The sequence below is a fragment of the Muntiacus reevesi genome, chromosome 1, assembly GCF_963930625.1.
Source record: "Muntiacus reevesi chromosome 1, mMunRee1.1, whole genome shotgun sequence".
Lineage (NCBI taxonomy): Eukaryota > Metazoa > Chordata > Mammalia > Artiodactyla > Cervidae > Muntiacus > Muntiacus reevesi.
In genome coordinates, this window is record NC_089249.1 from 219,510,236 (window position 1) to 219,524,924 (window position 14,689).

Genomic DNA, 14,689 nt, shown 5'->3' on the forward strand with positions numbered 1-14,689 from the left:
CCATGAGTGGGATTGCTGGGTCATATGGCAGTTCTATTTTCAGTTTTCTAAGGAATCTCCACACTGTTCTCCATAGCGGCTGTACTAGTTTGCATTCCTACGAACAGTGCAAGAGGATTCCCTTTTCTCTACACCCTCTCCAGCATTTATTGCTTGTAGACTTTTGGATAGCAGCCATCCTGACTGGCGTGTAATGGTACCTCACTGTGGTTTTGATTTGCATTTCTCTGATAATGAGTGATGTTGAGCATCTTTTCATGTGTTTGTTAGCCATCTGTATGTCTTCTTTGGAGAAATGTCTGTTTAGTTCTTTGGGCCATTTTTTTATTGGGTCTTTTTTTTTTTTTCTGGAATTGAGATGCAGGAGTTGCTTGTATATTTTTGAGATTAATCCTTTGTCTGTTGCTTCATTTGCTATTATTTTCTCCCATTCTGAAGGCTGTCTTTCCACCTTGCTTATAGTTTCCTTTGTACTGCAGAAGCTTTTAAGTTTCATTAGGTCCCATTTGTTTAGTTTTGCTTTTATTTCCAATATTCTGGGAGGTGGGTCATAGAGAATCCTGCTGTGATTCATGTCGGAGAGTGTTTTGCCTATGTTCTCTAGGAGTTTTATAGTTTCTGGTCTTACATTTAGATCTTTAATCCATTTTGAGTTTATTTTTGTGTATGGTGTTAGAAAGTGTTCGAGTTTCATTCTTTTACAAGTGGTTGACCAGTTTTCCCAGCACCACTTGTTAAAGAGGTTGTCTTTTTTCCATTGTATATCCTTGCCTCCTTTGTCAAAGATAAGGTGTCCATAGGTTCGTGGATTTATCTCTGGGCTTTCTATTCTGTTCCATTGATCTATATTTCTGTCTTTGTGCCAGTATCATACTGTCTTGATGACTGTGGCTTTGTAGTATAGCCTGAAATCAGGCAGGTTGATTCCTCCAGTTCTATTCTTCTTTCTCAAGATTACTTTGGCTATTTGAGGTTTTCTGTATTTTCATACAAATTGTGAAATTATTTGTTCTAGTTCTGTGAAAAATACCATTGGTAGCTTGATAGGGATTGCATTGAATCTATAGATTGCTTTGGGTAGAATAGCCATTTTGACAATATTGATTCTTCCAACCCATGAACACGGTATGTTTCTCCATCTGTTTGTGTCCTCTTTGATTTCTTTCATCAGTGTTTTATAGTTTTCTATGTATAGGTCTTTTGTTTCTTTAGGTAGATATATTCCTAAGTATTTTATTCTTTTTGTTGCAATGGTTAATGGTACTGTTTCCTTAATTTCTCTTTATGTTTTCTCATTGTTAGTGTATAGGAATGCAAGGGATTTCTGTGAACCAGTAAGTTTTGTGGTGGCTTCTTATACAGCATTATGTATGTATAATAGTTTGAGTTAAATTATATATATATATTTTATTTTTTTGTGTGTCAGTTCTTTTGGAAAATGTAAATATACTTAATTTTACAAGTGAAAAGGAAAGAAGCTATACTGAAGAAAAATTAGATTGTAAAGCAAACATATCTAAATTTGAAAAAATGTAGCATGCTAGAAAATTAAAGAATGAGACTAGGTTTATTAGGCAGGTATTAACCCAACAGTAAACAGATTTAGACTTAGTAAAATAAAATAAATTTGATGGAAAAAAACATTACTATATCTAAAAATACTCACTAGCAAAATATAAAACAGATATTATTGTTAATCAGCATGCAAGTCTTTATTTGCTTGTTTTCAGATCTTTTTATTCTGCAAAGATCTATAGCTGAAGATAAAGATTTTTGATTATGTGCCAGTTGGTTTTCTACAGAAAATCTCAGTAGAAGCTCCCGTGAAAACTTGGAAGTTCTATAGGACACAATAAAAAATACTTTTCTCTTTCATTAGCTGTCTCTCTGTTTTCTTTAGTATCCTTGGCAGTAGTTGAGACTCTCCATGTTTCCAGGTTTCTTGAGAGAGCTATTCTTTCTATATATAGTTTCAAATCATACAATCTAACCGGCCTTTTTACTCAGATTCTTCAAGTGGACCCTATTCTTCAGTTTCAGGATGCTACTCATTCAGGTGCTCCTTGATTTACAGGAATGATGGAAACTTACCATGCTTGCATGTTGCTATGTTCATTCAGTTTTCCCCCATTTGGCTCCTTGACATTCTTACCTTCTATTAGGTTAATTATCTGAATTACTCTGCTCTGTTTGAAAAGAGATAGTGGCTTCCAGTTTTATAACAGTAGAGTCACAGGAACCTTTGGCTTTTTTAATTAGGAAACCAGGCACAGACAACTTAAGGTGTTAAAATAGACAATATGCTCAAGCATCATCTTCTCATGGCAATAAAAGAAGCAAGAGAAAAGGGGGAAAATGATACCTATAAAGATCTTGGTGTGGAATTGATAGATAGAGATGTTCAAACACAATTAGTCCAAACAAGATATAGCTTAGTCAAGCCAATATACATACAGATACACACACATGCACACACGTATGTGTTTTTGTGTGTGTATACGTATACATAATGCATATACATATGACAGTGAAGTTCACTCTTCACATGGACATTGGCAGAATGCCAAGAATATATATAAAGCAATAATAAACCACACACAGACTTCAAACATGTATCTAAAGACTGTTGGCTGAGAAAACTAATTTGTCACAATAAGATTATTTTCTATAAATATCAAGTCAGAGAAGGCAACCTGGATTTTGAAAAATAAAGAATATTTAAGGGCAATGTTCCACTGACAATAAAAAAGAGAAAACTATAAAAATGACTTTAATTATTAATTTTCTTCATCCATATTAGAGTTAAAAATTATATGGCTGCCCAGTAAAAATTGAGAATGTCCGAGAACATATTACTATATGCCTCTCACTGTTTTTTCCCTTTGGGGAATGTTTACTGCTATATTCAGGACTTTGATTCACCAAATATGTTGGGTATTGGATGACATATATTTCACAGGTCATCAGATATAAGAACATTTCTGGATCTGTGGGTAACTGCTCAATACCCATGACTGAATGAGATTTTACTTGTTACCTTTGGAAAGTGAATGAACTGGTTTTGTGAAGGAATTAATGGAACAAGACATTTGTTAAAAAGACAGGAGAAATGATTGATTAGTTATGTTTATTAGTAATCTTGTTTCCTACTTCTGGGGTACAGGTCATATTGTACTTTGTCTATGTCCCATGAATTGCCAAGTGTGTCTCTTTAACCCTAGGAGAGGAGAGGCAAACAGAAGAGTAGAATTTATTTCCCTTACTTCCTATCTGCCCAGATGTAACTTCTTGACTCTGCACTGTAGCCAGGTATCAGCACCTATTAGATGCCCTTTTCAAAGCAGTCTGTCATTGTGAAGTCTGGAAAGTATTTAATTTCTACATACCTCCTGGAGAAGAGTTGAGCAGAACATCTTTGTCTTACTAAAATGAGGGTCTGTTAAAAAGTTTCTGATTTCTCTAAATTATATTCAAATATTTATAAGTAATCTTAAATTATTCTAAATTTTGACCCCAAGATTCACAGTCATTTCAGTTTCATGATGAAATTCTGAGATGTCCATTTTTCCCTCTGATATAAGCGTACCTGATCTTCCTACTTATGCCCCAGGGAATCAACAGAATATTTAATGTATATTACTCAATGTCTATTTCCCCCATCTGACAGTGGCAGCACTGTCAACAACTGTGCTTCTAGAGCATTGCTCTAACAAATCTGTGACCAACATGAAACAATATTCAAAACGGAAAATATAAATTTTATTGAAAATGATCGTTACTCTCTTGCCAAATGTCTTACTTGAAACATGATATACTACCTGTTCAGGTTGTACTACTGTTACTGAGCTAGGAATCTGAGGTTTAACAAAGGAAATAATATAGTTTTGCAAAGGAAATAATATGAAAGTGAAAGCCATTCAGTCATGTCCAACTATTTGCGACTCTATGGACAATAGTTTGCCAGGTTTCTCTGTCCGTGGAATTCTCCAGGCAAGAATACTGGAGTGCATTGCCATTCCCTCCTCCAGGGGATCTTCCTAACCCAGGGATGGAACCCAGGTCTGAGTCACCAGGAGAGCCCAAGAATACTGGATAGCCTATTCTTTCTCCAGGAGATCTTCCGGACCCAGAAATCGAACCAGGATCTCCTGCATTGAAGGTAAATTATTTACCAGTTGAGCTACCAGGGAAGCACAAAGAAATATTATAGCTTGAACTTAAAGGTAAGGTTTCACTCAGAAGGTCAGTTAAGTTCTAAATCAGTGCAAGATTGGACACTCTGATAAGATTCAACATCCAAAGGTAGAGTTAGAATGAAAATCTAAGTATTACTCCCTCCCTAAAAGAAGCAAAATAACAATTATTACTGCTCACCTGGATTAATCAATTTGCAATATCATATATATATATATGATATACATATATCATATAAATATATATATATATATTTACAGAGGCAGCTTTTCCCACTAACTATTCCATGAGAAAGATACATACACACACATACATACATATATGCATATATATATATGTATATTTTCATTTGTGGAAGGTGATCCTTATTTACTCTTAGACAACACAAAGTTACAGGGGTGGTTAAAATGAAGCAAAAATATACTTTCCCTGAGCTTTTAAAATGAAAAGTAAACCAATAATAAAATTATAAAAATTATCCCAGGTAGAATCAAATTGCAAATTGCTTGACACAAAAATGTAATCTGCTATAATTGTTTTTGCTATTACAATCCATGTATTGCATAGACACAAGCATGCAAATACAAAATTATATATAGTTATGTTGCTTCTAAGTCGCTTCAGTCGTGTCCGACCCTGTGCGGCCCCATAGACGGCAGCCCACCAGACTCCTCCGTGCCTGGGATTCTCCAGGCAAGAACACTGGAGTGGGTTGCCATTTCCTTCTCCAATGCATGAAAGTGAAAAGTGAAAGTGAAGTCGCTCATTCGTCTCCGACTCTCCGCGACCCCATGGACTGCCGCCCACCAGGCTCCTCCTTCCACGGGATTTTCCAGGCAAGAGTACTGGAGTGGGGTGCCATTGCCTTCTCCGATAGTTATGTTATATAGATACAAACTAAATGAAACTTAATATGCCATTATTTTATCAAATTAAGTCCAAGAAGAAAAGTAGCTGAATTCTACCATAGGCTTTATCAATTTAACTCCTGAGTTTGACGAAATCTTGTCTTTCAATAACACACTCTTTAAATTTTCCTCCTTATTAAAGTTTAAACAAGTAATGCTAGAATCAGATTAGTCCCTTCAATGTATTTTTAAATAGACATCTCTTTCCAGGTTTATTTGCATTTTAGCTTTCTTTGGGTAAATAATTCTTCCTTGTTTTAATGAACCATAACATTATGAAAGCATGTAAGAAAATTTATTGAAGTTCTGGGGACTTCTAAAATCCTTGAAAATTGAATATCTTTGATATCCAAGAGTCATACTTTTGCAGCTCTGACATATTTATAGGATAATAAATGATGAGTTGGGCTTCCCAGATGGCGCTAGTGGTAAAGAACACACCTGCCAATGCAGGAGAAGTGAGAGAGGAGGGTTTAATCCCTGGGTCAGAAAGATCCCTTGGAGAAGGGAATGACAACCCACTCCAGTATTCTTGCCTGAAGAATCCCATGGACAGAGGAACCTGGCGAGCTACAGTGCATAATGTCACAAAGAGTCGGACATGACTGATGCAACTTAGCACACAAATTTAGAATAAGATGGCAATAGGCCAGACCCATTATTAGGTCACTGCAGACACTGTGATGAGCATGTTTGATGTTGCAAGACTAGAAAAGCCTTCCTCCACTCAAAGAGGAACAATAGAAGGATGCCAGTCAGAGAGGATGCAGATGCAGACTTTTGGAGTTTGTCATTTTTATCTTGTGTGAGTAAGTGATACTAATCTCTAAATATTTCTTAGATTTGCTTATTAAATTTGAACTCCAGAAAGTCCACAGTTAATTTACTTTCTCTATATAGTTTAACAAATAAAATCCATTTTATTATGTACTCTACAATCTGAAGAACTAAAACATATGTTAGCTGGCATACTCATTAGGTTAAAGTACTTGTAATAACTTGGAAGCTCATCAAATAAATTTGGCTGTTATCATTTTAGTTTTTACACAATAGAGTGATTAAGTCTCTGTTTTCTTGGGGGAAATTTATAATTTTAATGCTGAGTGAAGAAAACAAGGATTATAAAAATATACAAATAAAAATTATAGACAGTTTTAAATATTCTATGATAGCTCTATGAGAAAACAAGAGAGACTCTATTTGTGCCTTCTGGCAGCTTTGCAAAAGAGATGAGTTTGTGATTTACAGTAAAAATATCACAACTTTACAGCACTACAAATGAAAGACTATATAGTCAGAATGAAAGGCAGAACATATTTAGCTTTCTGAAACCATAGTCCCAAAGAAAAAATATTTATTTTTACAGTATTACATTTTCCTATTCCTACACTAGTTTAGAGGTAAGCTTTTATTGTCTACATAATGTCTTTGTAAATATTTTATTTGCAAGATGAATTATTCCTCATTTAAAAATTTCACCACATTTTGTATCCAAGCCAATTTTAGAAAGTATCCCTCAAAATTATCTTTTCATAGGTTTACAAATATTTTAAATAGTGGCAAATAGATTCACTATTTGAACTGAAATTCACTATTTGAAATTATCACATATTTGTAATATGAAAAGATAGAAATTTCAATGAACCAAATAATAAAACACTATCACATTTTAGGAAATATAATTCCCTACTACTCATTTAATTGTCACATATAGTAGACCTTTCCATTAGATAATCTAAACACAACTATCATGCTGACTAGTCATTTATATTTGTGATGACTGTTGTTTGTATATACTTATCTCACTCAAAATTAAAGCATAGTCATAGCATTTATGTCCATTGAAAAATTGAGTTAGTGATATCATAATAGATAAAATACTTAATACAAGTGGAAACATCATAATAAGAAAATGTATGGTATAAGCAAAAAGTTTGGTTAAAAATTAATATTTTGTGCTTATACATGTATCTATACAAAATTAAAAATAATTACTATGAATTAATAAAAAGTCACATTAAGTCAATAATTAAACCTGGAGTGAAAGCCATACAAATGTCCATAAGTGAAAGGAATTAATAAGTAGAATGTAGTGTGTACATATGAAGAAATATTGTTTATCTTAAAATAGAAGGAAATTCTGACTCATTACAGTATGGATCAACTTTGAGGGCATTATAATAAGTGAAGTAAACTAATCAAAAACAACTTAAAAGTAAATGCCGCATGATTTCATTTGTCTAATGTTCCTAGAGTAGTCACTTTCATAGAGGTAGAAAGTAGGATAGTGATTTCCAAGGGCTGAGCAGAAGGAGTATGGAGTATTATTATTTAATTAGTAATAGTTTCAGTTGGAGATGATGAAGAATCTGGAGATTAATATTCATGATGCAGTAACAACTGTATGAAAATACTTAATTCCACTGTATTGACAGTATACTTAATTTAAGAAACTCGCCAAACGTCCTGTAGTTACTAAGTTGCCTATTGATTCTTAAACAAGGTTAAACTTCTGAAGGTTTAAACAGGGTCAACCTTCCAACAAAATTGTAATGAAAATGATGGAAAATAAGAAGGATTCGAGTCAAAGAAATACGTTAAGGGGGTTTGAGGTATTTCAGAAGAGTGACACTGAGGGCTTTAGTTGGAAATGCATATAGCTATTAGTGGTTCAGACTGATTATTCAACACAAAAATAGTGTACGCATCATGAAGTTTTAGAAAATATGAAATGCATTTGACAATGGGGATTTCCATGATATCTTACTTTAAAACAGTCAGCTAAACCTTCCAGTAGAATCTGATAAGTGATGATGGTAAGATGATGATCAAGCAATGGAATTAAGAATTGAGTGAGCCTTTTGCAATGCTTTTCTCTTTCTTGGTTGACTAGTATGAGATGAATGTAAAAGGTGTGGGTAAAGAGAATGACCATGAAAGAAGAGGACTCCTTCTGTCAGGTCACTTCATCAAATCACAACATATCATTGAAACTGAATTAGCCTCCTTACTTCTGCAGTAAGGTTATATTTATTTAACTAGCTACAACAACTTTGGCTGCAGGATAGTAGAGATGAAAATGCTTTTGAGGACTTAGATCCTCACGAAACTGAAGGAGAAATTAATTTATCTCTGTGTTTGAGTGAAGAAGTAAGAAGATTTTTTTTTCTTTATCCAATAAAAGTTGTGTTTCTGTGAATTTTCAGGGAAAACTTCTCTCTACACAAAATGTCCTTTCCAGTTATGAAGGTTTAAACAGATTTATGGGATTACATTGTGGGGGGGGTACTACTAAGAAGATAATTATTGTTTTCAATTTATAGCTTGACAAAGTTAAAGTAAATGCACTAACAATTCCAAATTAAGTTGTTTCCATCTACAGACTCAATTCTTCTACTTCCTGTGCATAAGAGTATGTCATCTTATTTTGAAAGTAAAAATAACTTCCAAGATTAATTGATGTCAAGAAAAATTATTGGATTTTAGTGTGTTTCAATAAAGTTTGGTCTGTCATACATATGTAATCCTTATGCATTTCTCCATTTACAGTATCACTCTTGTTTGGAATCATGGAAAACTGGAATATCACTGCAGATTTCATTCTCCTAGGTCTCTTTAACCACACTGGAGCCCACCAATTTCTCTTTGTGTTGGTTCTGATAGTTGCTTTCACCTCTCTAGTGGGCAATGCCCTCATGCTTCTCCTGATTCTCCTGGACCCCCGACTCCACAGGCCCATGTACTTCCTACTGAGCCAACTCTCCCTCATGGACCTGATGTTGATTTTCACTGTTGTGCCCAAAATGGCTGTTGACTATTTGACTGGCAGGAAGTTTATCTCCCCCACTGGCTGTGGGTTCCAGATCTTCTTCTTCCTCACTTTTGGAGGGGGTGAGTGCTTCCTCTTGGCAGCTATGTCCTATGACCGCTATGCTGCTGTTTGTCATCCACTGAGATACCCAGTCCTCATGAGTTGGAAATTATGCCTCAGTATGATTTTAGGATCTTGGTTCCTTGGCGCAGCTGATGGGCTCATGCAGGCTGCTGCTACTCTGAATTTCTCATTTTGCAGTACCCGAGAGATCGATCACTTCTTTTGTGAGGCTCCCACTCTTGTGCGTTTGGCTTGTGCTGACACTTCTGTCTTTGAGTATGTCATGTACATCTGCTGTGTGTTAATGCTCCTGATCCCCATTTCCCTCATCTTGGTTTCCTATGGTCTCATCCTTGCTGCCGTTCTCCAGATGTGTTCTAATGAAGCTCGCAAGAAGGCTTTTGCCACATGCTCCTCACATATCTCTGTGGTAGGACTCTTTTTCGGAGCTGCTATTTTTACCTACATAAGACCCAAATCCTACAGGTCAGCTAACCATGATAAGTTTGTGTCAGCATTTTATACTATCTTCACCCCTGTGCTAAACCCCCTCATCTATAGTCTGAGGAACAGTGAGGTCAAGGGAGCTCTGAGAAAGTGTATGGATCTGTGTACAGCCTTAAGTCTTGATTAACATTAGATTTATTTGCCCTAAAGTTCAAGCTTGTACAGTGTGTTTGTAAAATTTCCTTGAGAGAGTATATACTCATTTTATCTCTGAAGGAAAGTTACATGACTCAAAATAGCCTGGAGTTAAAACTCTCCTCCAGGTCCTCCCCGCCATTCTATGCAAAACAAAGAACTCCTTCACCCGAAGAAAAAAACTGACATTAAGGTTGATTATGCCCAGCTCCCAGCTGGTCCAGTCTCTGGTCGATCTCCAAAATTCCTTGCTCCAGCCCTTTAAGAGATAACTACTCTGAACAACCTTGGAGAAGAACAGGCTCCCTTAAGACAGTAACTTTCCACATACAAGAGTATATATCTTTTCTTAGATAAGTGCAGCAGCTGGCTAATCTGACCTCATCTAATCAGACCTCATCTAATCTGACCTCGCTAATCAGATCACCTCATCAAAGGCGATCTGTTCCTGTAAAGTGCCGTATTGTTCTTTTTCTGAACCTTGCCTTCTGTAACTCCCTTACCTTACAGTTTCCATGTGTCATTCCTGTTTTACTTTAGAATTCATATGGACTTCCATACTTTGGGATCATTTGCTAAGCTGTGGTCAATAAATCAGACTATTAATTATTAAAATTTGTTAATCACAAATCCTTATTAAAATGCTTCTACACCCCATTTCACAATAAATATTTGCTCAAAGAATGAACAAAGTTTTCAAACAATGCTGAAATTTGTTGCTTTAAAAAAAATTGATATAACTTAAAACACTAGAATACTCACAGACATAGGCTTCCCTTAAGCCAATTTCCATAGTACATGAACTTATAACTTACACCCAGTATCAAGAGACAAAACCTTCGGGTTTCCCTGGTGGCTCAGATGGTAAAGAATCCACTTGCAACACAGGTATCCAGGTTTGTACATACAGTACCAAGAGACAAAACTTTTACTAAAGCAAAAATGTCCCTCATGTCCTTTTTCAGTGAAATCACTCAACCCAGTGACAAATACTCATCTGATTTGTATCTCTATCTGTTATTTTAACATGTACTTGAGTTTTATATCAGTGAAACTGCACAGTATGTATTTTTCTTGTCTTTAATATCTTTATTTCATATTAAAAGTTTTTTAAAGATTCCTACACAAATTTACACTGTCTGTAGTTTGTTTCTATCATTGCTAAGTAGTACTTTGTTATTGGTATGAATCACCATTTATTTATGCATTATTTTCTTCATAGACATCAGGGCTGTTTTCAGTCTGGAGCTGTTATGATTAAGCTCCTATTAATCTCTCTCTCTTTTTTTTTTTTTTTTGTCTGTGATCATATGTTTTTACTTTTTTGGTAGAAGTATGAATAAATTTTTAATAATCTGTTTTCAGTGTGGATATTGGATTTTAAACTCCTGCTAGTAGAACACACAAGTAGCAGTTTCTCCAAGTTGTTGATATTACTGTTTCTTTTTATTTTGTCTGTCTTATTTAATGACATTTGGTCATTAAGTAAGACTAATTAATGACATTAAATGACTAATTATCATTTGGTCTAATTAGTATTTTCCTAATGTGTAATGATGCCGCAGACTTTTGAATTAGCTTATTTACTATTTGTATGTCTTTCTTTCTGAAAGATTCATCCAGTCTTTGAAAAAAAGAAAAAAAAAATGTGCTTCTAAATCAAACACAAATTGGTGGTTTACTGATAGATAACACATGATGTTTATAGGAATATTTGGAATTTTTAAATAAATTACTTGTTACTTGTTATACAAGTATACACTTTCTGACATCACTATTTCCACTTAATTCATGATGATTTTCTATTTTCATTGAACTGGGTATGTATAGAATGAGTCTATTCCACCTCCATTGGGCTTGAAGCTGTAACTTTGTTTCCTCTCTCTCTCTCCCCCCTCCCTCTGGCTAATTATCTAGAGTGTGGAAACCCACTGAACTCATTCTCCTGCTCAGGTTTTTAAGATTCCCCTCTAGAGGGCCCTGTGCCTTAGTGAGTGGTGCAAGCCCTGTTCTAGGGTTTTATTGGTTCTCTGCATAAACCAGGGAATATTAGCTTCTTTCTCTCTTTAACTTTCTTATCGTCAACTCTCGTTCACCAGGTTTCAGTCCTTTAAAGGACCACAACAGGATGGAAGGAGATCCAATGAGCAGATAAAATGTTCATGTTCAAATTTGTGTCTTGCCTTAAAGTAGGATACTTATTTTATCAGTATATTCCTTATTTCTCCTGCTGAGTACATACCCACAATTAGTTTTAGCTAAGAAATTTGGAAAAATTAGAGGCCAAGATTGAGGGCAGGAGGAGAAGGGGACACCAAAGGATGAGAGGGTTGGATGGCATCACAGACTCAATGGACATGAGTTTGGGTAGACTCCAGGAGTTGGTGGTGGACAGGTAGGCTTAGCATGCTGTGGTCCATGGGGAGCAGAGTTGGACATTACTGAGTGCCTGAACTGAAGTGAACTGACGAAATTTAGAAACATTAGAGGCCATTGGATTTTCAAAGAAAATAGTTACAAATATACATTTGTTTATACAGCTATGTATTTCAAATATGTACACATAACTCAGGCTTACCAGGTGGTGCTAGTGGTGAAGAAACCACCTGCCAATGCAGGAGACATAAGCGATGCTGATTCAGTCCCTGGTTGGGAAGATCACCCGGAGGAGGGCATGCCAACCCACTCGAGTGTTCTTGTCTGGAGAATGCCCTTGAACAAAGGAGCCTGTCAGCTACAGTCTATAGGATCACAAAGAGTCAGACATTTTGAAGGAACTTAGCATGTATGCACACATAACTCTCCAAAGATAAAGAAATTAAATATTAATATAAAGTTAACTGTAAGACAATAATTTTAAATAACTTGTTTAGAATCCAATTTAGAAATTTAAATGTTTTATTTTGCCATTTTTGCTTGATATGGATCCCAGTTTTCACAACTTTTTCTTTTGTTACAAAGTATTTTTGCTCAAATTGTTTCCATTATGTCATGTGAATTAAGCAGAAATGTCATTTAAAGAAGACAATATCAAGGAGCATGGGACCGAAACAGCTGTTCAGGTTCCTGGAGTATTTTGGAAGTGACATCTAGAGATTTAGGAGAAATACTAAACCTGCATTTAGCTTAAAACTGAATACCATGTTTCAAAGTCTTTAATAAAATTCAACCATTATTCAAATATTTTAAACTGTTCTCCTAAACAGGGCCATACTTTGATCAAAGGATAATTTCACTAAGTATTTTATTTCAATTGTCCACTTAAGGTACATTAAGTAGATTAATCACAGCTTCACTGTGATAGAGTTAACAATTTAAATCAGAATGTCATATTGAATGAAGTAAGTCAGAGAAGGAGAAATATCATATGACATCCTTTATATGTTGAATCTAAAGAGAAATGATACAAATGAACTTAATTATAAAATAGAAAGATATTCACAGACTTAAAGAATAAACTTATGATTGTCAGGGGAAGGATGGGGAGCAGGGATAAGGAGTTAGGGATGTAAATACTGCTATATTTAAAATGGATTTTCAACATTGACCTACTGTATAGCACATGGAACTCTGCTCAATGCTATATGGCAGCCTGGATGGCAGGGGAGTCTGGAGGAGAATGGATCCACATACATGTACATCTGAGTCCCTTCACTCTTCACTTGAAATTATCACAATATTGTTAGTGGGCTGTGTGTGTGCTTAGTCAGTCTGTCATGTTTGACTCTTTGCAATCCCATGGGCTGTAGTCTCCTCTGTCTATGGACTTTTAAAGGCAAGAATACTGGAGTGGGTTGTGATTTCCTACTCCAGGGGATCTTCCCAATCCGGGGATTGAACCCACATCTCTTGTGTCTCCTGCATCAGTATGCAATCGCTTTACCACTGCATCACCTACCCCAATAGAAAATAAAAAGCTTACATGAAAAACAGAAATAATAATAACAATAAACATACAAGGTACTTAATTCATGAATAACCTTGTGACTATTTTGCTTAATATTTCACTTTGTTTCTTAATTATTATCATAATTATGAGAAAGGTTTTACATTACCTTTATTTTTAAAAAATGGGGACATTTATTGAGACATATATGTATGTCTCAATAAATATATCTCCATTGAGACATATATATATTTGCTCAAGAAGGATCAGCTTTAAAAAATAAGACTGAAAACACACCTTCTGTCCCTCATATGTTTCACATATGAACATGTGAAATAGCCATCCTTGCCCTTCATTAAACACAAGATATTGTCAAATGGAGTCTGTGCTAAGTTTGTGGGTGCTATTAAAGTTTGTGGTTAAAATTTGTGGTAAAGTAGTAAAAGTTTGTGGAGATACACTACTTTAGAATGTGAGTGCTGAGACAAAAATTTCAGAACTTGAAATTGGATCATCTGTATGACCTTCAGAATGTTGCTTAACATCTGTAGAATCCATGCAGATTTTTGTTGATTAAATAATAATTAACTGTAAAATGCTAATAAATATAAGATACTTAAAATGCTATCTGACATTTATAAATGCTCAGAGTTGGCAGCCAAAATAATTATATGTAAAATAAGTACATTAGCTAAATGTTTTTGCTATGTTCACTTACATATTCAGTTTATTTGGTGATCATTTAACTGACTCATGAATATATTGAATATTAAAATAAGCAGAATCACTTTGGTGAAGTAAGTCGATCTTTTTAATGCCCCCCCCACCCCGCTTGTAATTGGCAGTGTGTAGAATAATCAAGTTCATCTACTGATGCCCAAACACCCAGGAGACTCAATGCAACAACAAGTGAATTCCATCAAGTTGCCTGCCCTGGAGCTTCTATCTAGTGTAAGGAATAGGTCATACACAGAAACCTTAACAGGCAGAGTAGTTACAAACCTTTAAGAGTAGAAATAAAATATACAAAGAAATGATGGAATGATGGGAAAGGGTTCAGAGAAGGCAGTTTCCCCCTCCTTCATCAAAGGTTTATATCACTTTGTGCAATTAGCACTGAAATAGACTATCCCTTTAACCTTTTCACATATACTCTTCTGCAGCACCCAGAGGAAAACCTGGTAC

General features: G+C 35.2%; 1 protein-coding gene across 1 annotated transcript; it reads left to right on the plus strand.

The window, feature by feature from the left end:
• The first annotated feature begins 8,656 nt into the window (after positions 1-8,656).
• Positions 8,657-9,610, plus strand: LOC136167399 (olfactory receptor 2T8-like). The gene has a single exon (XM_065934992.1). The coding sequence runs from the start codon at positions 8,672-8,674 to the stop codon at positions 9,608-9,610; it is 939 nt and encodes a 312-aa protein (XP_065791064.1). The 5' UTR covers positions 8,657-8,671.
• Positions 9,611-14,689: the final 5,079 nt, after the last annotated feature.